Genomic DNA, 25,998 nt, shown 5'->3' with positions numbered 1-25,998 from the left:
GATCGCTCGTTCTCTCATTCCCTCCATCATGCCAGTGGTGGGAAAACGGCTCCGTTTTCTTCTCCTTTTCTGTTTCTCCCTGCGCTGATCAATTGAGGGGTATTGATCAGGGGAGATGGACCGGTCTGATAATGAGACAGAAAGAAAGAGAGGGAGAGAGAGAGAGAGAGGGAGAGAGAGAGAAAGAGAGATATAGAGAGAGGGAGGGAGGGAGAGAGAGAGGGGGATGGAGTGGGAGAGCAAGGGAGGGAGAGAGAGAAAGAGAGAGAGAGGGCAAGGGAATTGAGTAAAATAGTATTAGAGACGAGGAGGATGTCAGTGTATATTAGAGGAGGAGGATGTCAGTGTGTATTTGGGTCATGGCTCCCTGGCCCTGACGAACTCCGACTATCTCCGCTGTCTATGATACATTGACTGAGTCAGGAAAGAACAGATAGCATCACATCCATATACCACATGGGAACACACACACACTCACACACACACACACACACACACACACAGACACACACAAACACATGCAATAGAACACATACACACATGGGAACACACACACATGGCTGTTGTGTCTGTGTGTGTGTGTGTGGGGGGGGGGGGGGGGTTCATGCACACATACATCAGTTTATCCTCTTCCTCTCCTCCCTCTCTTCTCTCCCCCTCCATCTCAGTGTCTGATAGGTTCTGAGCAGAGCACGGTGCTGGGGATTGGTAGCGTGGTGTCAGTCTCTGCAGAGACAATAGTTAATTGTGTATTGTGACAGTTCAGAGATAATAGTTAGTTGTGTATTCTGACAGTTTGTTTGATGTCTGTAGAGTTTGGTTTGCAGTTTAATTATTTTCCTTGCTGCTGCACCCGAAAATAAAGTGGTAACACTTTACAATAAGGGTACATTAATAAACATTAGTTAATGCATTATTAAGCATTAAAGGATTAACATGGTGGTTCAATATAACACTTTCCAGATATATTTAGGCAACAACAAAACAAATGTGTTTAACTATTTCTGAAGTTCTACCAGAACTTCAGAAATACTTCTCCTCGGGGAGAAGAGCCTGGTATCTATTCACTGCCTTAAAGGAAAATGCTCGTTTTTGACAACCTGGACCTTATTTACGACATATTATAAGAAGTTTGACTCACCGAGATCACTTTGGTGTAGTTCGGAGGCCTGTAGAAGAAATTTAAAATCCAGCGCGAGCCAGTATATCCATGTAATAACGTCGGACGGGGCACTGAGAATGCAGTTTCTCAAAATCCATTTTCGGCCGCTAAACGGTTGTTTTCATCAATCAGATTGGATGAATCTACAGTAGAGATTCCTCAACGCCAGCCATTGTTGTTTTGGTTTTCAAACACGGGGTCTTTAGCCTCTGTAATATGATCTTTACACGCCTCTCCCCCACTTGCTCCAGCACGCATGCGCACAGGCCAGCGCGCAGACTGGCTATTCTCCCTCACATTCTCTGCGCTACGATCGGATTGTTGCTGACGAATGACGACGACAATATTCTCGACACCAACTACGATCGTAGCGCAGAGAATGTGAGGGAGAATAGCCAGTCTGCGCGCTGATCGCGAATGTTATCTACTCGAAACTTCACCATGTGCAGCCTACAGTAAAAACATTACAACAACTGTTCATCTTCCGGTCCCGACCGGATGATTATGCGATGCGTCATCGCGCTTCCGCTCTAGACCGGCGAAACAACACCGAACGAGAAAGGCCCCAGACTACGTTACCAAGTCCTTAATATAAGAAACGTAATTTGTCACACTACCCTTTAACCCCCAAACATTATAAAGATACACGCTACCTAACAGGCCGTATCCTCGAATTTGCATTATTTGGGAAAAGTAGGCTACGATAAAGGTATAACGACGGCGTGTCTCCCCCACGACACCGAGGAAAAGTACCCTGCAGCCGGCCACGCAAGCTTGGAGGCTTGGGCTAGTAGACTAACTTTATAGCTTTCAGCCAGCTACGGACAGTATAGACCTATTTAGTTAAATAATTGCAACTGTGGGTCTTACCAGAAGACAGATCATTTGCGCTGTGAAACCGACATAAAATCTGCATTGTTCACCAGTCTAACGTTATTTATCTTAGTAGGTGTCCAACAAAGCCAGTTGAACACTGAAATGCCTATTGGCCTAACATTATACAACACAGCATACTCACAACAGTTCTGGTAGGCTATCGCTTCAGAAACCTACAGCACAGTTTGCACCTGATTAATTATGTTTAATGCCAGGGAAGGGTACAGTATGGTCCTCTGTGTTTTTGCCATTGCACAGGCTAACGTTACCAAAAGCAAATGCAGGATAACTAACACAGCTAGCTAACTACCAAACATTAGGCTAGCTAACGTCAACATGCTGGATAAAAACAGATAGCTAGCTGGATCAGACAGCTTTTTAAAAACTGTTGCCAATTACAGCTAAAGTTATGGTTCGTTTATCTAACATTAGCTAGGTTGGCTACTAATCAGACACGGAGATCATGGTAAAAACTTCCCAATTTGTATGAAGACCACTTATAAAACATATGTTCAAATTATATTAAAATTAAAGGTGAGCACCATTGAGACTGCAACTATTCAATTATTCTCAAGATGAGGAGAAAGGGTTCAGAGCTGCCTCACCGTGTTGGATAAATGGTGAAACGGCACAAAGACAGCAGGTGCGCGAGCCAGACAGATTTCTGTTGGAGGCGGGTGCAGGGGAGTGGAGGCTGTTTTTTTTTAAACTTAAGGGTGAAGTCAACAATGGGAAAAACGTCACGAATTTGGAGCATTTTCAACCCGAGTAAAATTGGACTGAAAATGTTAAGCTTACAGTTTCTCCAAAACTACAAAACTGATATATTTAATGTTTTTATTGTGTTTCTTCAATGTCCTCTTGTGCAAATAGCCCTTATAAACTCAAAAAAGTGAAAATGACCATGTTATACCTTTAAGTAACAGTTAACTAATGTCTCTATTAGCCATTTACTAATGTTATTTATGTTAACTAAGGTCAACTCACCTAACCCTAACCTATTAATTAACATTAGTAACCTAACCTAACCCTAAATAAGCATTAGTTAACAGTTAACTAATGTTTTTTGTGACCCTTATTGTAAATTGTGACCAATAAAGTTCAGCAAAATATTAAGAAGAATATTGTTGTTTCTCTCTCCCTCTTTTTCACGTGTTCTCTCCCTTTTTCTCCTATCTCTCCCTACTCTCCCTCCAACTCTCCTAACATCCCATCCCTCCTCACCCTCCATGTTTCCTCTTTCTCTCTCTATCTCCCTCTCTCTCTCTCAATCTCTCTATCCCTCTTGTTCTCTCTCTTTCTCCCTTTCTCCCTTTCTTTTCTCTATCCCTCTCTCTCTCTCTCTCCCCCCCTCTCTCTCTTAGCCGGAGGAGCTCACCAACGTGTTGGAGATCAGCAACATCGTGTTCACCAGCATGTTCACCCTGGAGATGGTGCTGAAGCTCACAGCGTTCGGCTTCTTCGCCTACCTGAGGAACCCCTACAACATCTTTGATGGCATCATCGTCATCATCAGGTGAGAGAGGGAGGGAGGGAGGAAGGAGGAGGGAGGGAGAGTGAGAGAGGGAGGGAGGGAGAGGGGGATGGGGTGAGGGAGAGTGATAGAGGGAGGGAGGGAGAGTAAGGCAAGGCAAGGCAAGTTTATTTATATAGCACATTTCAGCCACAGGGCAATTCAAGGTGCTTTACATGAGACATTAAAAGCATTAAAACAAAAAGCAAGACATTATAGACATTTAAAACAAAAGGCAGGACAAATTAATCCTTAATTAATTTGTAAGGGGGATAAGAGCAGAAAGGGCTGTCTATCCTTGCTACGTTCGTCCATCAAAGGTTGAACTGGACTCTCGTCGACCAATCCCTGACTGACTCAGAGATTGAGTGGTTGTGCATGGACATTGCCGGCTTTAAAATCATCAACGTCTGCAAGCCTCTGCCCTCGCGAATCACACCAGGGTATCTCCCAGTCTTCCCCCAACCTTGGGGGAAAGACTGGGGGTAGAGCACCAATACATCTGACGGAGAAAACCTGGCTGCTTGGGCAGCTAACCACAGCCTGGCCCTGTTGTACGATCCCAAAGGCGCAGCCAGCTTTGTCTCAAGTCGCTGGAAAACTGAGACGAATCCTGACTTGGCATTCGCGAGCGTTGGCGTTGACAACCGGCTCCCTGATAGACATAGGAAAGTTTCCGCGGTCCCAACATCGACCATCGCAGATAACAATGCCTAAACTCGTGGACCTTGTCCCGAGCAAGCCGGTGAAGCAATGGAACTTCCGAAAGGCCAACTGGAAACGCTACCGCTTCCATACCAATAGATCCACAAGGTGCCTCCCACCACCTAACACCAACAATGTGGACAAGGCGTACCGGGAACTCTGCAGCATACTGGTGAAAACGCCCCAAAATCCATGTCGCAATAGCTACAAACCGTGTTGGGATGCGGAGTGTGAGAGTCTCTACTGTGCCATCCTCCGGGCCCCCCCAGCTGAGTCAGACAGACTTTCCTCTGCCCGGCTGTCTAGACTCAGTGGAAGGAGACAAGAGCACTGGGAGGAGGACATTAACTCCATCAACTTCTCACACTCCAGCCGCAAGGCATGGAGCATCCTTAACAACCTCACTGGTAGGTCTAGACACTCCTCCCGTCACTGCCCCATCTCTGCAATCAAAATCGCATCAAAAGTCGGACATACGAGGGCAAAGACCACGAATCGTCAAGTCTCGTGGCAAAAGAAGTGTCTGACCTCTGGAAGGCCACAACTCTTAGCAGCGGTAACATCTCCGGTGAATTCACACCAGAGGACTTCGCTGCTGCCCTCCAGCATGTAAAGCCAGGGAAAGCTCCAGGGCCTGACTCTATCTGCCCGGAGCTTATACTCCATGCCGCGCCTGCCTTGAAGTCCTGGTTAACAGCGTTCCTCTCTTCCTGCTTGCGCCAACTCAAGATCCCCAAAATCTGGAGAATCGCCCTAGTTGTCGCGATCCCTCAACCAAACAAGCCTGAAGGGAACTCCAAGAGTTTCTGCTCCATCTCTCTGTTATGTATCCCCTTCAAGATCCTCGAGCGTCACATCTACGGCCGCGTCGAACCAATCATCGACCCACTGCTCCCACAGGAGCAGGCCGGGTTCCGACGTGGGAGATCAACCGTAGATCAAGTCACTTTGATGACTGAAGACATCGAGGACAACTTTTCGTTTCATACATCATGGTGAATACATATTTTAAGAAAACAAAAGGAAAAGTACATATTTTTATGTCTTTGTGGCGGGTATATACTATAGTTTGCTACCGTTTTGCTAGTTTTGCCAGCAAAACGTGTCTCATTTTCAATTGAGCAACGCGCACATGAGCGAGAGGAGAGACAATACATCCACCTGTGTTATTCCCAGTTTACTGATGCTCACAACATAAGCATAAAGTAATAAAATCTTAACTAAATGACACACAAATGGATCTGTCCCTCGCATACCGACGAGGCGAGCAGACTAGTGCGAGTTAACTAAACACTGCATCGCTTTGCCCAGTCGACAAGTCACACACAAGCAGCCAAACAAACCAGTAGGCTGCTGCATAAAGACTGTATGAGATTGTCACTTACTATGACTGAAGTTAGTTAACATTACACGTAGCTGTCAATCTGGTCAGCTATCCATCCGCAAATCCATTGGAAAATGATCGCGTACATCACTTATGTTATTTCCCGGCGAGATTCTTTAAAAAATCTAAACACGCCAGCCAGGTTGCTAAAGCATTTCCTGTTTACTTTCCATCTATCCAATAGGAATGGAGGAAGACGAGAGTCATGAGAAAGTGGGCTGTGACATGTATTGTTGTTTTCCTGTTTTCCTGGCCAACCCCATGAAAATTTGACAGTCAGCTTCTTGACCTGTCAAAGTGGATGAGAGGAAAAAGAGATGGCAGCCTCACAGCCACAGGATTATATTGTGCGATGTATAAACAAACTAGAAAAGATTAATATGAGCAATATAGCCAGGGCAGATGAATTGAGGTAGATTATTGATAATTATTTCACAACTACTCAATCTGAGGGGGGTGACAGTAGTAGCGAGTCAAGTGACAGTAGTGATGGTGAAAGTGGTCCTCCTTCTAAGAGACCACACCTTGATGTCGGTGTACCTCCTGAACAGGATGAAGTGAACATCAGCACAGATGAAGAGCAAGGTGAGACAGTTTTGTTTTTTTTAAGTTTAAAACAATAACAATAATAATAACTAGAAAGTACATTTCCTGGAGAAAATGTGAGGTGGGCTAGCTGCTGCAGCTGTATGTAAAAGCTAGTGCTAGAACTACTATGGACCAGGCAATCTCCATGCACCCACCAGCGAAGACCGTGCGTCTCTAGCCCACTCAGGGGCTGAGTTGTGGGGTCTGTGGCGTGGACAGTGGCATGGTGGTGAGACTCCGCCCCCTCAGGTCAGAGCTGGTCGAGGACAGTGTACCCCTCTCCGGGCCACCTACCCGCCCGCACCGGTGAAGACCGTGTGTCTCTAGCCCACTCAGTGGCTGAGTTGTGGGGCTGTGGCGTGGATAGTGGCGTGGAGGTGAGACTCCGCCCCCTCAGGTCAGAGCCAGTCAGGGACAGTGTACCCCTCTCCGGGCCACCTACCTGACTCAACCGGTGAAGACCGTGTGTCTCTAGCCCACTCAGGGGCTGAGTTGTGGGGCTTGTGGCATGGATAGTGGCGTGCTGGTTAGGCCCCGCCCCCTTGGGTCACAGCTAGTGGGGGACAGTACAGTGACCTCTGGGCAATTTCCATGCATCCACCAATGAAGACTGTGTCTCTAGCCCACTCAGGGGTTTAGTTCTGGGGCCCGTGGCGTGGATAGTGGCGTGGTGGTGAGACTCCACCCCCTCAGGTCAGAGCCAGTCGGGGCCACCTACCTGACTCCACCATGAAGACCTCCGGGCAGTCTCCTTGCACCCACTGGTGAAGACTGTGTCTCTAGCTCAATCAGGGGCTGAGTTGTGGGGTCTGTGGCATGGTGGCGAGACTCCGCCCCCTTGGGTCAGAGCCGGTTGTGGACAGTGTAGGCCATGCCGGGCTACCCACCTGCCTTCACCAGTGAAGACTGTGTGTCTCTAGCCACCTCAGAGGCTGTGTTGTGAGGTCCATGGCGTGGATAGTGGCGTGATGGCGAGACTCCGCCCCCTCCGGTCAGAGCAGGTCGGGGGCAGTGTACTGACATCCGGGCAATCTCCATGCACCCAACAGTGAAGACTGTGTGTCTGTAGCTCACTCAGGGGCTGAGATGTGGGGACAGTGGCGTGGATAGTGGCGTTGTGACGAGACTCCGCCCCCTCGGGTCAGAGCCGGTCTAGGACAGTGTACTGCTCCCCAGACAACCCACATGCACCCAACCGTGAAAACTGCGTCTTTAGCCAACTCAGGGTCTGAGATGTGGGGACGGTGGCGTGGATAGTGGCGTGGTGGCGAGACTCCGCCCCCCTCAGGTCAGAGGTTGTGGGGGGCAGTTCAGTGATTCCCAGGCCATCCCCATGCACCCCTCATTGGAGACCAAGATGGATGTATGGATGGATTGATGGATGGATGAAAGAAAGAAAGATGGATGGATGGATGAAAGAAAGAAAGAAAGAAAGAAAGAAAGAAAGAAAGAGAAAGAAAGAAAGAAGGATGGATGGATGGATGGAAGAAAGAAAGAAAGAAAGAAAGAAAGAAAGAAAGAAAGAGGGAGGGAGGGAGGGAGGGAGGGAGGGAGGGAGGGAGGGAGGGATGAAAGAAAGAAAGAAAGAAAGAAAGAAAGAAAGAAAGAAAGAAAGAAAGAAAGAAAGAAAGAAAGAAAGAAAGAAGGATGGATGAATGGATGGATGAAAGAAAGGATGGATGGATGAAAGAAAGAAAGAAAGAAAGAAAGAAAGAAAGAAAGAAAGAAAGAAAGAAAGAAAGAAAGAAAGAAAGAAAGAAAGAAAGAAAGAAAAAAAGAAAAAAGGAAGGAAGTAAAGAAGGAAGGAAGGATGGAAGGAAGGATGGAAGGAAGGAAGGACGGAAAGAAAGAAAGAAAGAAAGAAAGGAAGGAAGGAAGGAAAGAAGGATGGAAGGAAGGAAGGAAGGAAGGAAGGAAGGAAGGAAGGAAGGAAGGAAGGAAGGAAGGAAGGAAAGAAAGAAAGAAAGAAAGAAAGGAAGGAAGGAAGGAAGGAAGGAAGGAAGAAAGGAAGGAAGGATGGATGGAAGGAAGGAAAGATGGATGGATGGAAGGAAGGAAGGAAAGAAGGAAGGAATGAAGGAAAGAAGGAAGGAATGAATGAATGAATGAATATGAATGCTACCACAGTAGTCATAAAAGGGTGCCTGTACAGAGAGCCTGCACGTGTCCCCAAATTCAAATCCCAACTGACACTGTGAGCATCCTCTCATTCACTTCAATGGAAAGGCATGTTGGCTTCAGACAGCTCTCTCAAAAAGTATGAAGATCACAGCCTAGATATTGACACCGTAGGAATCCTGAGAAAATGCTGAACATTTTATGGCTATGATATGTCCGTGTAGCTTAAGAACTGTAGGCATGGCGACGAGTTAGAAAAAGGGTAAAAATGCAAAATTAGCAGCTCAAAAGGTAGAGCGTGGGCCCATATGTTTCAATGGAGAGCGCAGTTGCCGAACAAATCGTCATAAAGCGAAAACTATAAGTCACACGGCTTAGATACTTACATTGTACGAGTCAGCACAGTTATGGGAATGTTTCGATATATAATATGTGTATGAGATGTTAAAACTGTAGGCATAGCGACAAGTTAGAAAAAGAGTAAAAATGCAAAATTAGCAGCTCAAAAGCTAGAGTGCGTTGCCATACGTTTCAATGAGGAGCGCAGTTGCCGAACAAATCGTCATACAGCGAAAACTATAAGTCACACTGCTTAGATATTTACATTGTACGAATCAGCACAGTTGTGTGAACATTGTGATGTATAATATGTGTGTGAGCTTTCAAAACTGTAGGAGTGCCAGCAGTTTACAAAATGTGTGAATATTTTCAAAGCAACTGCTGCCACCACTCTAAAAACAAAGTTTCTGAACATTCCAAAAGCCGTTTCAAGCAGTTTCAATGGGACAAAAAAATAGTTGTAAAAGTTAAATTTCTTAAAAACTATAACAAATATCAAAAATCTGAATGGATCCGTTCAAGAGCTAAACATTATGAACATTTTAAAGTTTGAATGAAGTTTCTAGGACAAAGTATGAAGAACTAGTTAAGGTTCAAAAAAGTGGGGAGAATAATAAGAAAGAAAGAAAGAAAGAAAGAAAGAAAGAAAGAAAGAAAGAAAGAAAGAAAGAAAGAAAGAAAAATAAATAGTGGGAATATCACAAGTTGGGCTGGCTTCTGCAAGCTAGCCCACCTAATGATCATAAAATAAATATGTTCACTGCAGCCTATGTACTCCTGATGAGAAACCTAGCTACAAAACATACCTAGCCAATTCATAGTCTGAGTCAAGATGCTTAGGAAGCAAACCTACTAGCTGCCTTATCTGAGTAATATTGAGTAATATGAGTAATATAAAAACGTTTTTTTAAATATCGTTTTTATTTTCAGTGTCACATCCTATCATTGAGAGCCTGGCTGGTCAGATTTTCCCAGCTGATCCTGGAGATGTGGGCAACACTGATACTGACTGCTCTGATGCTGACTGCATTTGCCGTTGTAAACTGAATGAGGGCCAACCCTGTCACACCAGATTTCCTCAAGAAGAGCTCCTTCATGTCCGCCTCCGCTCTGTCCTGTGAAGAGCTTGACATTGCGATCCTTACTAAACTTTCCTGCAGAATGCATCTATCAACACACACGATTCGATCTAAGAAGAAGGACCAACCAGAGCGCAAGGCCCGACACACAGATTATTATCATCATGGATACAGGATCTGCAGAGATGTGTTTAAATACCTTCACGGCATTGGGCAGGACAAACTGAATGCATTGATAAAGCATTACAAAGCAGCTGGAGTAGAAGCAAGGGTTCACAAATCCAAGTAAACTCCCTGCCAATGCCTTAAAGTTTGAGAATACGAGAGCTGTTGTGGAATTCATATTGAACTATGCAGAGGTCAATGCTATAGTCCTTCCGGGGCGCACACCGAGGCACTGGAAATCAGATTTGAAACTCCTGCCGACCAACTGCAGCAAGAAGACAGTTTACAACCAGTACTGTTTATCAGCTGAGGGTACTGGTAAACGAGTGGTTTCCTACAGAACCTTTAGGAAGCTATGGCAGCAGTTAGTGCCCTATGTCACCACCATGCGTCCATGGTGAACTTTCTCCTCGATGAGAGCTGCCAGACAGGAAAGGGTGCCAACTGTGTGCTATCCATGCTACACTACTTTTTTGAAAACTATGGGCTGGGAGAATCCCATGTGCATCTCCATGCAGACAACTGCAGTGGACAAAATAAAAACTCCTGCATAATGTGATACCTGATGTGACAGGTTCTGACCAGACAGCACAAACACATCACACTGTCTTTCATGCTCACTGGACACACCAAGTTCAGTTGCGACTGGTGCTTTGGCTTGGTGAAGTGCCTCTTCAGGAAAACAAAGGTGGACTGCATCAGCGACATTGCCCATGTGGTTGAGCAGTCCTCACATGTAAATGTGGCACAGATCTGTGGCACTGAAAGTGGGGAGGTCATCGTACCAACCTACGACTGGATGAGGTTCCTCAGAATCACCATTTCCACTTCACTGAAGGATCAGGCACAGTGAACATCCAAGAGTTCAGTGACAGCGACATTACACAGCAGAATCTGCTCAGAGATGGAGTACCCCTCTCCTCTGAAATGCCTTCCATCATCGTTCCCAATGGGCTAGATGCCAAGCGACAGTGCCTATACGAGGAAATCCGGCCATTCACTGCTGAGGAATTCCAAGACATCACCTGCCCTCGTCCAACTATACCGAAACCTCCCAGAGCTTCACGCCACACTGAAGAGTAGATGAATGAATGAATGAATGAATGAATGATGAAATGTAAATGAATTTTAATGAAATGAGATTCTGAGATGTTGTGACACTGCCACATGTAAAATATGTGTGTGAAGTAAATGATACATGAATTGTCCTCTATATGATAAAAGAAATGGGTAAATGAAACAAGGTCATGTCACTTGAGCATATCGTTTCTCGGTATGCATGTTTTTGTGTGCTATAAGGTTGGGGGAGGAATGGTAACCAGAGAAGGAGGTGGAAAGAGAGAGAGAATTGAGTAAGCGGCGCGCCAGTTTTAAATAACTGCATTACATTTTTTCACTGTTACTCTTGGTTATGTAAATTTAAATTATTATAACCACGCTCAAGTTCAAACTTGTATTCACCTGTTTGATTGTTATAGTGTCAATTCAATGGGCTATCAATTGATTTAACTATTTCATTGTGATTAATCACATTTTATTGTCACATTGTTTGTCTGTTAAAAATGTACTGTATAGAGATATTTAAGTGTTTATATATTTATAATCTTAATGACACACTGTAACACACACCACACACATGCGCGTGTACACAGCTCATGCATTGCACACACACAGGTACACACAGGCACACGCACACACACACACACATACACACACACACACACAAATCAAGCCAAGTGCTACAGCTGAATGATTGTAGAATGTTGCAGAATGGTACTGGAGCAAATGGAATGTTGGAATCCTCTGGATGTTTAAAGCCATTTTTCTCACTTTTCTTCTTGACATAATATATTAAAATGCTCATTATTTTGATCTGAAAGGGCTATCTCAATCATTCAAACAGCTATGCATGGCTGAGAACTTCTACTTTATGGAAATATAAAAAAATGAAAATCTAAAAATGCCACCATGTGAAGGGTTTTCCCAGGCCGCCACACATATAGCCCGGGTGACCCTTTACCCAGGCTCTGAGTGGTAAAAATAGCCCCTCGGCCCTGAGCCTGGGGGGGGAGAGGATATAATATCAAACCCACATGAAGAAGCAGAAAGGAACCAGGAAGAACAGATTGAAAGGGTGGGAAAGTTTGGGTCAGAGGGGGAGAGGTGTGTTGGAGGTTATGAGGAGGCTGTACTGACGTCTCGCTCTGTTTCTCTCCCTGGTCTTCCTCTTTGTTTTCACTCTCCCCTGCTCTCACTCCTCCTCTCTATTTCTTCTCCTTCTCCAACGGGCCTCTCTCTCTCCTTCTCTCTCTCTCTCTCTCTCTCTCTCCGGCTCTCCCTCTCTCTCCCTCTTTCTCTCTCCCTCTCCTCTTCCCCCTCTCTCTCTGCCCCCCCCCCCCCCCCCCCCCCTCTCACTTCTTCGTACCAAACGTATTCCTCTCTGTATATGACCTTCCACCCAACACCTCTCCCCCTCCCCCTCTACTCCCCCTCGGCCCCCCAGCGTGTGTGAGATCATCGGTCAGTCGGACGGGGGTCTGTCAGTGCTGCGGACCTTCCGTCTGCTGCGGGTCATCAAGCTGGTCAGGTTCATGCCGGCGCTGCGGAGGCAGCTGGTGGTCCTGATGAAGACCATGGACAACGTGGCCACCTTCTGCATGCTGCTCATGCTCTTCATATTCATCTTCAGGTACGGGCGGCGGTGTGTGTATGCATGTGTGTGTGAGTGTCCATTTTGTGAGTGTGTGTGGGTGTGCCTGCGTGTGTGTACTGTATCTGCGTGTGCGTGATGGCGGGCGGGCAGGCTGGCAGCCGTGTGCGCGTGTGTGTGCGCGTGTGTGTGCTCTATGGAGCAATGAACCGTTTGCATTAGTCATGAGTGACAGGCTCATAAGCAATAAGCAGCCAAGTGGGATTGATAGAGCAGTGCAATAAAGATAGCATGCCCCAATGACCTCGGTGTCTGTCTGTGTGTGTGTGTGTGTGTGTGTGTGTGTGTGTGTGTGTGTCTGCGTGTGTGTGTGTGTTTGTCTCCAGGTCTGGGTGTGTGTGTTTGTGTGTGTGTGTGTGTGTGTGTGTGTGTGTGTGTGTGTGTGTTCGTGCATGTTATCCTACCTCACCCTGCAGTTTAGCAATCCCATCTAAGTGCACTGAGACAGATGGAGCAGGCTAGCGCTAAAATGAGCTAACGCTAGCGCGCCTCACCCCCATCCGTCTTCCCTCTTTAGCTTTTAGCGCTTAGCGGGTACCTAGCGCCAAGCGCTAGCCCGCTCCCTTACTGTGGATTTATACCCGTCATCCCGCAAACAGGCCAGTGATGGATGTGAGTGGAAATGAATAGGGTTGTCCATCATAGATACTCTGGCCTGATATTGAAGTGGACAGATGGTATCTAAAGAGAGAGAGGGGGATAGAGGGATTGAGAGAGAGAGAGAGAGAGAGAGGGGGGGGGGATAGAGGAAGTGAGGGAAGGAGAGAGATGGATAGAGGGAGGAATAGGGGGAGAGAGAGATATATATAATATTTGTTCAATAATTGATAAGAAGACAGAGTGTTCCAGTTTATAAGAGCTTTGAACTGTAATACATCTGGGCATATGGAGCATCTGTTCCAATTCCGGTGTAACTGTACAGTATTCAAGACAACAGGGTTGAGTATAGTGTAAGCATGATAGATTGTTAGAGAGCAGCAGACAGATATGGAGTGAGTTTATGAGAGAGGGGGGGTTAGAGAAAAGGAAAGAAAGATGGGCATATGAGGTTCATAAATCACTATAATGAATGAGCCAATCATTGAAGTGTTAATGGTACCGAATGGACTGCAGGATTGTTTACATACTGATGTTCTGCATTGATCTCAACGTATCTCCCTGCTCAACATATCTCCCTGCTCAACGTATCTCCCTGCTCGCTAGGAAATATCCACTCTAGCGTGTGTGTGTGTGTGTGTGTGTGTGTGTGTGTGTGTGTGTGCTGCATTGTAGCACTGGCCTTTCTTTTATCCCTCCAGGGGACATAGTGTATCCGTCCTGGGATTGTAGAAAAGAAGGGCCTTAAAGGAGTAGTAAAGGGAACATGCATGTTTAGCCCTGTTTTAAGGTTACTTATGATCATATATACCGTTTAGGTCATATGATGGATGTGGGTGGGCACCTTGACAAATCATTCAAAAACATGTTAAACTCTCGATTTCAAAGACAAGAAGCTCACCGAGGGGGTAATTGGTGTCCGTTGGTGTTCTGACATCAAATTCGCCACAAAGTATGAGTCCTGTAGGGTTTTATTGATCATTTTAAGAAATCCATTGACTTGTATTGAAGCGATCGTTGTAGATGTGTAGATCAATCCGCAGAGGGGATTCAGGAAGCGGAACTACTTACGGTAGCTATTGTTATTGTTGATGTTGCTAGGCTACCTAGTTTGCGGAAGTTTACACACGTACTGTATGTGTTGCGACTAAATAGTTCTATGCTAAATATTTAAAAAAGCCTTTCCAGATGAACTAGAATCTTACTTTATGGCAAATTATATGTCAGAATGCCAACTAACACCTCTGTGAGTTTCTTGTCTTTGAAATTGAGAGTTAAACATGTTTTTTGAATGATTTTTCAAGATGCCCACCCACATCCATTGTATGACCAAAACGGTGGTAGAGCAATTATCAACTTTCTCAAAAGTGCTAGTTTTGTCAACGTTTTGATATGAACCATTGTATATGATCATAAGTAACCTTAAAACAGGGCTAAACATGCATTTTCCCTTTACTACTCCTTTAAGTAGGGAGGGTCTGACACATATCTCTCTGTGGTGTTGTAGTCTTGTGATCTTGGGGACTCACGAGCGTGCACGTGCATGTGTCTGTGTTCTCTCTCTGTGGCACTGTAGTATCTTGGGGATGCACATCTTTGGCTGCAAGTTCAGTTTGAAGACGGAAGCTGGAGACACTGTTCCAGACAGGAAGAACTTTGACTCCCTGTTGTGGGCAATTGTCACCGTGTTCCAGGTATGGGGACCTCGCCAAGTGACACACACACACACACACACATGTTTGTCTACGCAAGCACTTACAAACTCCTTTCTCACCTCATCTGGTTGGTTTCAACCGTGTGTGTGTGTGTGTGTGTGGTGTAGATCCTGACTCAGGAGGACTGGAACATGGTGCTGTATAACGGTATGGCCTCCACCTCTCCCTGTGCTGCTCTCTACTTCGTGGCCCTCATGACCTTCGGGAACTATGTCCTCTTCAACCTGCTGGTGGCCATCTTGGTTGAGGGCTTCCAGGCTGAGGTAAGGGTTCTGCTGGTGTTTAGACAAAATATGCAATCACTGCACTGAAAGTCCAATAAAAATGAAAAATGTAAATCAAGTGTGCAGTGCCTGTCAAGTGTCTGTAAAAGTCTCTGACACGTCTTGCTATCGTAAATGGCAAATTGTCTGTCGAGGGCACTTCATTTGGAGGGAGACTTTGTGCCTGAAGCATTTATGGAGGGTGAGTTCAGGTGGAAACTAGACTAGCCTGGGGGGGGAAACGTAGCCAGCCAGCCCCTTGGATAGTTCCACAACGAAGACAGCAGGGGATTGGCATTTCATATTACAAAGCGCCAAGAGCTGTTGCAGAGTTCTAATCCCACGCCCCCCGCCTCTACCCCCCCTCTCTTTCTGTGGACACAGGGGGACGCCAACCGCTCCTACTCGGATGACGACAGGTCGTCTTGTAACTTTGACGAGGGCGACAAGCAGAAGGAGTCACTCCACCTCTCAGGTAGGAAGGCTTTGAGGCCAGTAAACCATGAGGGCCTTTCGGTTGCCTGTCTTTGTTGGGTTGCTTAACCGTAGGATAGTTCTGTCTCAGTACGATAGTACTAAAGGTACTGTAGGCTCTACTATTCTACTATTGCATTGAAGCCAATAGAATAATCAATGGTAAAGTGGGCGGCACTTAGTGTTTTTATCCAAATCGCTTTACAAGGACCTCTCATTCACCCATTCACACATATAGTCACACCCCAACTGCCACACAAGGTGTCACCCTGCTCATTGGGACCAATTTGGGGTTCAGTGTCTTGCTCCACAGCCACCCCAATAATGATCAATGGCTTACAACGACATCCCAGCTCTTTAACGAACACTATCTCTTTATGCAATGTTGACTTTCATTTTCTTTTATTATTGTCCTTATTCAGCTCTGCGTTGTGTTTTGATTTCAATAAAAGACGGCCCCCAATCTCACACAATACCACACAGTCCAGTGTCCCTTTTCCAGGTGTATTCCAAATTAATCTCTCCAACACAGGATTTGAGCGACAATCAAAAGCTGTTTTTATTACAGAAGGTTATAGCATACAAAAGACGTTGGCATATAGTCTAGTGTTCAGCTGACCTCTCTGTATGGCCGTCTAACCCAAATCAAAGCATCTGAGCTCGAGCACGGTTCTTATGGTTCGGGGGTATTCCACCCCCCTTCTTCCCCGATCAGACTGGTCTGGACTGGTCTGGTCTCTCCTGCAGTTTCTGGCTTTGTAGCGAGATAACCGGCCGATGGTTCGGTCTCTATCTCTAACCACAACAATTGCTGTTGTCCACAGAATGTACCAACCACGGAATGCCACCCTTATCTCATAAGTCTAGGGGAGGGAGCCACAGTTTCTTACAGAACCTCCGGCCGACAGCCACACTCAGGGGCTAATCATCATAATTGGAAATAGCTAACAGGATCAGGTTAAACCACGTCATTTTTCTGAAAATACAGCTATTTTCCTCAGCAATATGTGTTCCACCTTGATATGGTGATGATGGCTCAATCAGGCTCTGACCAGGAAGTCAACTCTGTGGCCTTATGAAAGCACACCACTCTCATTTAGTACGTCATACACCACTAAACACAGACTCTCTCTGCCCTCGCTGAAATGTAAGATGCTGGGATGTTGAATAATGTATACAGTATGTGATGATAGTATGCCCTCCACTTCACATCTCCCCATGGGACACATACCATGTCTAAACTAACATGAGCCAGCCCAGCTAGCATGTTCAGCTAGCGTTAGCTCATCCCTTCAGAGGGAGAGAGTGGTGTCAACTCAAATTTTATTTATGAAGCACATTTGAAACAACCGAGGTTGACCAAAGTGCTGTACAGCTTCAGAGCAACAAAACACACAGCCCGCAATAGAACACTATAATACATCATACACAATACACAATTAAAGCTGCTACGCAGCGATGAGGCGGGGCCAGGCAATTTCCGACAAGTTTAGGAGCAATAAGCGAGAGAATAGGAGGACAACAAGAAAGTTGACATTCCAATGTTAATTTTGTACATTCGTATCGTAAAATATTTGTAAAACATTTTGATTCATTGTAAACTCGATTTTGATAATTCAACAATCTGGTCAATGAGTTTGTGAATTATTGTCTGAAGATCCAGTGTAGCAAGTTTGGTGTTAATTGATTGAAAAATGTGGGATGAGATATGTTTATTAATTTGTACAGGTTTTGTTTGCTTTTCTTCATAATTGAACATTAACTTCAGCAGCTGTGTACTCAGTCAGTTGCCAATCAATCGATTTAGTCGACAGCTGAATCCCAAATCGCGCACTTAGGCGAAAGTGCAGAGCACTCGCGGCCTTGTGGCCTTACATGCGCGTTCCCGCTAAGTCCACAAGGGCTCAGGGTAGTCCCAAAACGGAATCGCTAGGTCCACAAGTGCGCCACTGCCACCATTTTGCGCACTTTAACCGCACTTACCGAAAGTCCGCAATTTCACGGACTTAGGAGCAGAAAATACCCACAGTCCACCGCGTCTCATGTGACACAGTGCTTGAGTGCATCCGAGTCATGATCCGAGTGAATCACACATAAATGATGACATTTGCCGATAACACAACATTTATCTTGAAATCCACATGCTGCAAACATATGCCACCCAACATACATTTTATATTATTATTAATTTAAAACAGACGTCAGAGCCGAGCGGAACTGAGGAGCGCGTCAGAGCAGCCTCTGCGTGGAGGGACGCGGCAGCCAATGAAAACGAAGTGGGTGGGGCATTGAGCTAAACTGGCTTGGGAATCGTTGCCACGCGGCTGGAAGTGCTGTCCCATTTAATTCACGGCCCTGGGGCCTCATTTATCAAAGAGCGTGTAAATTCTGGTGTAAAAGAGGGCGTACGACGAAAACGCGGAAAATGCGAAATGTAGCGTACGACGAGAATATTTACACGCTTTTCGGATCTATCAAAAATGTCGTACGCCCTTTCCTGCACGAGAAATCCGAGACTGGCGGGGAAGAGAGCGTACGCGCACGCGCCCCGTGTTCCGCCCTCTCCACGCCCAAATTCAACCATATATGGTCAAAACTATGACAGCGCACAACGTGGATACCCCGGAAGGAACCGACATAATATAGCGTGGAGCATTAGGACAGACAAAGACGTTTATGGAAAAACGCGGAAAGAAGAGAAACTTTTCGGAGACGGAGGTGCATGTGCTTGTTGGTGAGGTCCACGCGAGGAAAGAAAATCATCTTCGGAAGGTAAGCTATTTGTACGAGCCTACATTTGTCTGATTGCTCCTAAAGTTTAGGTAGCCTACTGTACGTTTCGTGCATCCTGTATGTGGCGTAGGCTACACGAACATGCTGTATTATGTGGCTGTGAGGAAAGCAAACATTCCACACATTCTGTGGTAGGCTATGATTGATTCAGGACCAAAAACAGGGAACGATAACACAGATGACCACTTCATAATGTTAGACCCCATTAAACATTTTCCCCTCTGGGAAATTAAGACTCTCATCTAAATCACCCGGTAAATCACACTTAAGCATTTATTTGGCTGCCAACAGAAAAACATATCAATTGAATATGGCTACACAATAAAATGTTTAATGCATAATCAAGTTCACAGACAAACTCAAAGAAAATGACTGAAATTGTTTCTCCAGACTCTGACGTGGGGTGGGACTCAGAGGAGGGGGAGTCTGCAGTGGTCCTTGACCTGACGGTCGTGCCCCCGCCGGTTGCAGCCTCTACATCCAGCGCCACGACCTCCAGTGCCTCCACCTCCAGCGCACCAGCCTCCACCTCCAGTGCCATCTCCAGCGCCTCCGTCTCCATCTCCACCGCCCACGCCTCCACCTCCGGCTGCCAGCGTCCCTGCCTCAAGGGTCCCTGAGGGCTGGGCTTCCTCTCAGACGCTGTGCTGGAGGCTCATGACCCTAGAGGCCCAGAGGGAAATGGCAGAAGGGATTGGGGCAGTTGTGGGGCAGTTGTGCAGCAGTTGGTCGAGGTCACCACACTACACCACCAGAGCCAACAGGACATCCTCACTGCACTTCATTCCCTCACACATGCTGTCACGGACCTCACACTGTCACTCACTACCACACTCACGGACCTCACACATTCACTCACAAACGCACTCACACACCTCACACAGTCACCCACCAACAGATAATAAAATGGTAGAAATGTGAACCTTACTTGTTTGTGTCTTCATAGCTGGCGCATGACCTCAGTGTGGGCCCTTTGGCCCCGTTGGTAAACCTCATGACGGGGAGGGGGCTGAGGGCTTGGGTCCTCATTTTGTGGTGGGGTCTTGACTGGTTCTCATTCTTATCAGCTTTGAATATACATCTTGGCAAACATAACAGAATGATGTACAAGGAGGGGACAGATACCTAGTGAAAGTACTATTAGTTGCTAGTAAAAAGACAATAATGAGGGCTTGATATAAGGTGGAACCCTCAACCAAGGAGCAGTGGTGGGTGTTGTGGAGGAGATTTATGAGATTTATTTATGCATTGAGGATGCAGGAAGGAAAGTTTGAAGGGAGATGGGAAAAATGGATGGATTATAGAAGGAAGTGTGATGATACCACTAATATTAAAATTGTCATATTTGAGTAAGAAAAAAAAGCTGCATGGATGGAAGTACCCATAAGCTGTTATTGTAAGTTTTTATGTTTTATTGTATTGTCGTTGTATGGATGGAAAATGCTAATAAAGATTAAAGTAAAAAAGACAAAGAATATGTATCTTGGCTATGCACACACCAACAAGCCAGCCGTCACGCGCAGCGCCTGCCTCCAGTCTAGCCCCTACCCTGCTGTGCGCCAGGGTGAATGAGTCATGCGTGGAGCCAGGCAACCGTGCCACTACACTTGTGATGAGCATGTCGGCGTCACATATGATTTGGGTATTTATAGTGTGCACATTTTTGCGATTCACATAGACGTATTCATTCACTGATGGTGCCCTTATGTGGGTGCAGTCGCCATCGCCGTAACCTCTTTGGAGTTCTATCTCGGCCAGTAGGCCGAGTAGCGCCGGATTCATTTAGGCTCGCATTACGCACAGGAGGACTGTCATTTATATGCTTACCAAACAGCAAACAGGTCCACATGATCACATATTAATGACAATCTAATTGGTCAATTATTGCCGTTTGATGGAGTGCCTGCATTAGGTGTGTGACATATAGCGCGGAAAGGTTTGGGACAGCGCATAGGTTCAGTTTGGGGAACAAATCCATATCGGACCATTAATGAGCAGGTTAGAGGACACGTCTAATCTAGCATTGCGATATATGTTGGTGCTGAATTGGGCTATTAGCCTACATGATTGTGCGTTCATGAACTGTCGCTCTTATTCTCTCCGTCAAACATAGTAATTCACCGACGCACCACCTGCGTCGCCAGTTCCCCCTGTGTTCAAAAAGGGCGTAGAACACCGTGTAAATCGGTAGGACAAGTTGAGAGGTGTCCTACAAAAGCGCGGAGAAAGGCGACTAAATTTTCGCCCTTTCGGCTTGATAAATCGCAATGTGGGGGGGGAAAATGGCGTACGCCTGAAATCGCGAAAAAGACCGTGTAAAATATGGCGTACCTCAATGATAAATGAGGCCCCTGTACCCTCTGGCCCTTCCAGCTGACGTCAATTAAGTGCTCAGGCCTCAGGCCGCAAGTGCGAGGGGCCGCAAGGGTGGTTTGCGCACTCAGATTGGGATTCAGCTAATGTAATCCTCGGCGGGGGTTGGGTAGGGTTGCCAACAGCGATGTCTCCGATTCGTGGAGCTTGCATTGGATTGTGGGTAACGTAGTTTTCTCTGTATGAAGTGGTGGTTTCAGAGGACAGAATTAAACATATTTAAAAAAAAAAAAAACTATTTTTGAGATAAAATTCTGAAGAAAATCACACTACATCTTGGATATGTGGCCAATGTTGTCACTTTTTATGAGGATGATCAGACATTGATTTGACGAGAATTAATAGGAACTGTATACAGAACTGTTAACAGTAAAACTTTTTGATGTGCTGTGGGCTCAATTTTTCATATTTCAAAAATCTGTGAGGATCGTTTGGTAAGGACAGTCTGAAGATACAGTATATCAATTTTGGTGTCAATTGAACAAAAAATGTGGGAGGCTATAGGTTTGATAGGTTTTACAGTTTATGAAGAAATCAGAGTGATGGACTTCAAAATTCCTGCAAGGTCAGAGTGTATGAAAGTTTTGTCTCACTTGGGACTACATTCACGTGGTGATTTTACAGTGATAGGCTGATTTGGCTGATTTGTTATGATTTTTTAAAGTTTTAAACTTTAGACTGTTGCTGTAGTACCACCTTCAGGTTTATTGACCTACAATGCAGGTTGAGGACTTTGGCTATAGTACTGTAGCTATGTGCAAATTTTGGTGATTTTTTGTCCACGGGAAGTTAGACTTCAGTGGAAGATGGAGAATAATAATAATAATAGTAATAATAATAATAATATAGGCAAATACAATAGGGTTCCGGCAGCTATGCTGCCTGGCCCCTAATAAGCAATCATGTGTCCAGCTCAACCTGAGTTGAAGGCCTGGGAGAACAGGTAAGTATTTAAAGAAGACTTTAAAATATCTATGGTCTGGGCAGACCTAATGTACCAGGGCAGAGTGTTCCAGAGCCTAGGGACCTCTAGTCTTCAGCCGAGTCTTTGGGACAGCCAGCAGCAGCTGATTAGAGGATCTCAGTTCTCTTGTTGGGGCATGAAAGTGCAGGAGATCGGCACTGACAATGTGCCAGTCCATTAAGAGCTCTAAAAACAAACATCAAAATCTTGAAATCAATTCTAAAACGCACTGGGAGCCAGTGGAGCGAGGCCAAGATTGAGGTGATATGGTCGCTTTTTCGCTTGCCAGTAAGGAGACGAGCTGCTTTATTCTGCACAAGCTGCAGGCGACGCATCAATGACTGGTTCAGTTCAGTTGTACAGTAGGCTATTTGCTTCTTCAGTTAGCCTTAAGCTACTGGAGTATACTAACATGGTTTATTATGCAAGCATTGCTTCTTACTGTATGTTTAAAGAGACTATTTTAGCGTGCTGCTATCTTGCTTAGCAGGAATGTTTCAGATGTGCTAGCCTTTTCAGTTATCATTGACAATAGCCACTGGAGTACAAGGTTGAGTCTTTTGGCCATACATGGTTTTACAGAATGTACGCTACTGCAGCTGTAGCAGCCAAAAGGAAAAGAAAATCCCAGAGCACTGTACCTTGTTTACATGAGTCACAAGCGTGGAGACAGGACAGGTGGGAGGATAGGTTGTGTGGAGGCATTCTGGGGCTGTGTGGAGGTGTTCTGAAGTTGTGTGGAGGTGTTCTGATGTTGTGTGGAGGCGTTCTGAGGTTGTGTGGAGATGTTCTGAGGTTGTGTGGAGGTGTTTTGAGGTGTTCTGAGGTTGTGTGGAGGTGTTCTGGGGTGTTCTGAGGTTGTGTAAAGGTGTTCTGAGGTTGTGTGGTGTTCTGAGGTTGTGTGGAGGTAATCTGAGGTTGTGTGGAGGAGTTGTGAGGTTGTGTGGTGTTCTGAGATTGTTTGGAGGTGTTCTGAGGTTGTGTAGAGGTTTTCTGAGGTTGTGTGGTGTTCTGAGGTTGTGGCGTTCTGAGGTACTGTGGAGGTTTTCCGAGGTTGTTTGGAGGTGTTCTGAGGTTGTGTGGTGTTCAGAGGTTGTGTGGAGGTGTTCGGAGGTTGTGTGGTGTTCAGAGGCTGTGTGGTGTTCAGAGGCTGTGTGGAGGTTTTCAGAGGCTGTGTGGAGGTGTTCTGAGGTTGTGTGGTGTTCAGAGGCTGTGTGGTGTTCAGAGGCTGTGTGGAGGTTTTCAGAGGCTGTGTGGAGGTGTTCTGAGGTTGTGTGGCGGGGTGAACATTGGCTAACTTGGCTAAAGATGGGGCTGAAAGTGGAGTTTTCAAGTTTTTTCGCCTTTTGTTTCTGCATTCAACTGGGATATGTTGTCATCCTGGGTGCCAAATCACGAGGTCTGGTACAAAATTGAGCATAATTGTCTCACTCTCTTCTCCCCCTCTCTCTCTCTCTCTTTCCCCCACCCCCTCCAGACCCTAAGATCTGCACCCTGACCCCCAATGGTCACCTGGACATATCCCCGGGGCTGGGGGGCCTCTACCAGGCAGAGCGGTTGTCCTTCGCCCTGGGGCCCCGCAGGAGCAGCGTCACCTCCCTGGGCAGAGCCAGCCTGGAGCTCCGGGCCCTGGTGAGTGGAGGAGGAGGGAGGAGGACTAGGAGGTGGAGGAGGAGGAGAAAGAGGAGGACACTACCCTGGGGTTTCACACTGGCCCTGGGGGGCCCTAATATGGCAGACTGGGTTTACTGGTTTTACAGACCGGTTGTAATCGAGGTTTGTGTGTTTCGGGTCTTATTAGAATTGGTTAACATAGGAGCGTGTGTGTGTACTGTATTTGATTGGTTAATTATTTGATGATGCTCGATGGTTCGGTAGGTTTGGGATTATTCAGTTTTTCAAAAAAATTTCTTACCAGTCTATACTAAACTATAATACACAACAAACCGCTCCTCTCCCCCTCAGTGTCCAGGGCAGGGGACCCTCTACCACAACTGGGGCCGCCCGGCCCCACCTCCCCCCAGGACCCTGATTGCGCGGCGCTCCAGCTGGAACAGCCTGAGACGGCCTTCCTCCCTGACCTCTGGAGGCGTGGGTGGAGGCGGGGGCGGTGGCAGCAGCCTCAGGATCCGAGGCACCTCCTCCTCTTCAGGCAGCCCCCACCGCCAAGCCCTGGGCCACACCCTCCCGGCCGAGCAGGAGTCACTCCTCTCTCCTCCGTCCGTCCCCCCACTCCCCCTCCTCCACCCCGCCCTCCTCCGCCACCACTACGGACCGCGGCGGGAACGCCGGGCGCTGTCCCTGGACCTGCCCGAGCTCCTCCACGTGCCGCACTGCCTCCCCCCAGCGGGCTACCTCCTCCCCAGGAAGAAGAGCTTCTGCGGGGGCGCGGCAGGTGGAGGGAGAGGGGCAGGGCCCGGGGAGCACCAGGACTGCAATGGGAAGACCCCCGCCTCCCAGCTCCAGCCCCCGCCTCAACGGCTCCCCCGCTCCGCCCAGGTCCTGGCCGAGGTCTTCCCCCAGGTCAACACGCGCAAAGACCGGGACGACCTGGAGGACGAGATCGACTACGTAAGTCCAGGGGAATGGGGGGAGGGAGGGGGGGGTTGGAGTGAGGCGAGGAGAGCACGTGTGACTACGTGTGTATTATTGTGTGTGTGTGTGTGTGTGTGTGTGTGTGTGTTTGTGTGAATATATATATATATATATACATATATATATATATATATATATATATATATATATATGTGTGTGTGTGTTGTGATAGAAAGTTGAGGGTTTAAGCAGAGAGATTCAGCTGTTCTTTACTGCCCTGGCCATCCTGTTTCAACCTACTGACCTCCATGAGCCTGGTGTCCTCATCCTTTGAAGCTTGTAAAAGCAGACCCCTGCCCTGGGCATTTCCTGGTTTATGACAGGACAACCTCTGTAGGGGGTAGATTAAAACGGCATCTCCAGGCCTCGTTCATGATCCTAGTGTTTACTAAACTGTGGTCTCCTATTGTGTCATTGTTTTTGCAGAACCATCTGGTCATATGACTCTGTTTTACGATGAGTTGAACTTTTAACCCTGTTCGTTCGCCATTGTTGATGATGTGTAAATGATGTGTTAGCCAATCAGATTCGAGGAATGTCATATCCAGGCCTAGCTATGAGTATAGAGCTGTGCACAAGAGGAAAAGTTGAGTTCTTGGGTGAATCTCTCTTTTTGTGTTCTTGTCAAGAGCCCAGTTGCAACTGTATGTATTTTTTGAATAAGGGACCAGTCTTTGAACTTTCAAATCGAACCTCGGCAAAATGCTTTACTCTTTATTCAATTCTAGATATCCAAATTAAATAAAAAATTCACAGTGTGTGTGTATATCAAATCAAATTAAATCAAACTTTATTTGTATAGAACATTTAATACACAAAGTCAACACAATGTGCTTTACAGAGAGCAATGGGGGCATGGACTCAGGTCCTATCCCTACATATTCCAAAGGGAAGCAAAAAAAACAGTTCACCGATGGCTGAACAAGTGAGCTGTAAAAATTCTTCCCCGATCACGCTCAACGAGACAAGAGTGTATATTATTATTAGTAGTAGTAGTAATAGTATTAGTATTATTAGTATTATTATTGTGTGTGTGTGTGTGTGATTATTATATATGTGTGTGTGTTTGTATGTATATTATTATTGTGTGTCTGGTGTGTGCATGCATGCATGTGTGTGATTATTATTTGTCAGTACGACGCTTTGTGTTTAAAAAAAAATCACACCCATGTGGTGAAGTAAGCAGTGCAGGTTTATGAGTAATCTCTACTCTACTGCCCTCTAGTGCTGGTGTACAGCGGTATTGGCCACTCCTGATTGGTCTAAATCTGACCAGAATATAGGATAATCAACTACCAGGTACAGAACATGTGTACAACCAGGTACACAATATGTATACTACCAGGTACACAACATGTATACTACCAGGTACACAACCCAGTACCAGGTCCTGGTCTGTGTTTCCTTCAGAGCGCTCCACGCGCGTGTTACTGTACGTTGAATCTTGTCTCGGTCCCTGGGGACAACGCTGTTGTGAGGGTGAACAATGCCGTGAAGGAAATCAAGGCCAATTAAGGCTGTTATTTATTTGCATAGAGAGATGCAGACAGATGGTAGAGTTGTAGGCTGCTCCGGGGTGTTGATG

The 25,998-nt window shown here is 46.3% G+C and overlaps 1 protein-coding gene across 1 annotated transcript in view; it reads left to right on the top strand.

Annotated features, from left to right (window-relative positions):
* The window catches only part of LOC311309679 (voltage-dependent T-type calcium channel subunit alpha-1I-like), a gene marked incomplete at both ends in the record, with an annotated part of 221,941 nt that overhangs the window by 141,495 nt on the left and 54,448 nt on the right, over positions 1–25,998 (top strand). Inside the window, 7 exons of the mRNA XM_084439007.1 lie at positions 3,403–3,554; positions 12,433–12,618; positions 14,813–14,930; positions 15,059–15,214; positions 15,599–15,689; positions 23,296–23,450; positions 23,784–24,389. Coding sequence (XP_084295133.1) covers positions 3,403–3,554; positions 12,433–12,618; positions 14,813–14,930; positions 15,059–15,214; positions 15,599–15,689; positions 23,296–23,450; positions 23,784–24,389 — 1,464 coding nt within the window. The remainder of the gene's footprint in view (positions 1–3,402; positions 3,555–12,432; positions 12,619–14,812; positions 14,931–15,058; positions 15,215–15,598; positions 15,690–23,295; positions 23,451–23,783; positions 24,390–25,998) is intronic.

Source organism: Borostomias antarcticus (genome assembly GCF_949987555.1).
Source record: "Borostomias antarcticus genome assembly, chromosome: 5".
NCBI lineage: Eukaryota > Metazoa > Chordata > Actinopteri > Stomiiformes > Stomiidae > Borostomias > Borostomias antarcticus.
Note: the sequence above shows the minus strand (reverse complement) of the source record. Positions and strands in the feature narration are given on the sequence as shown.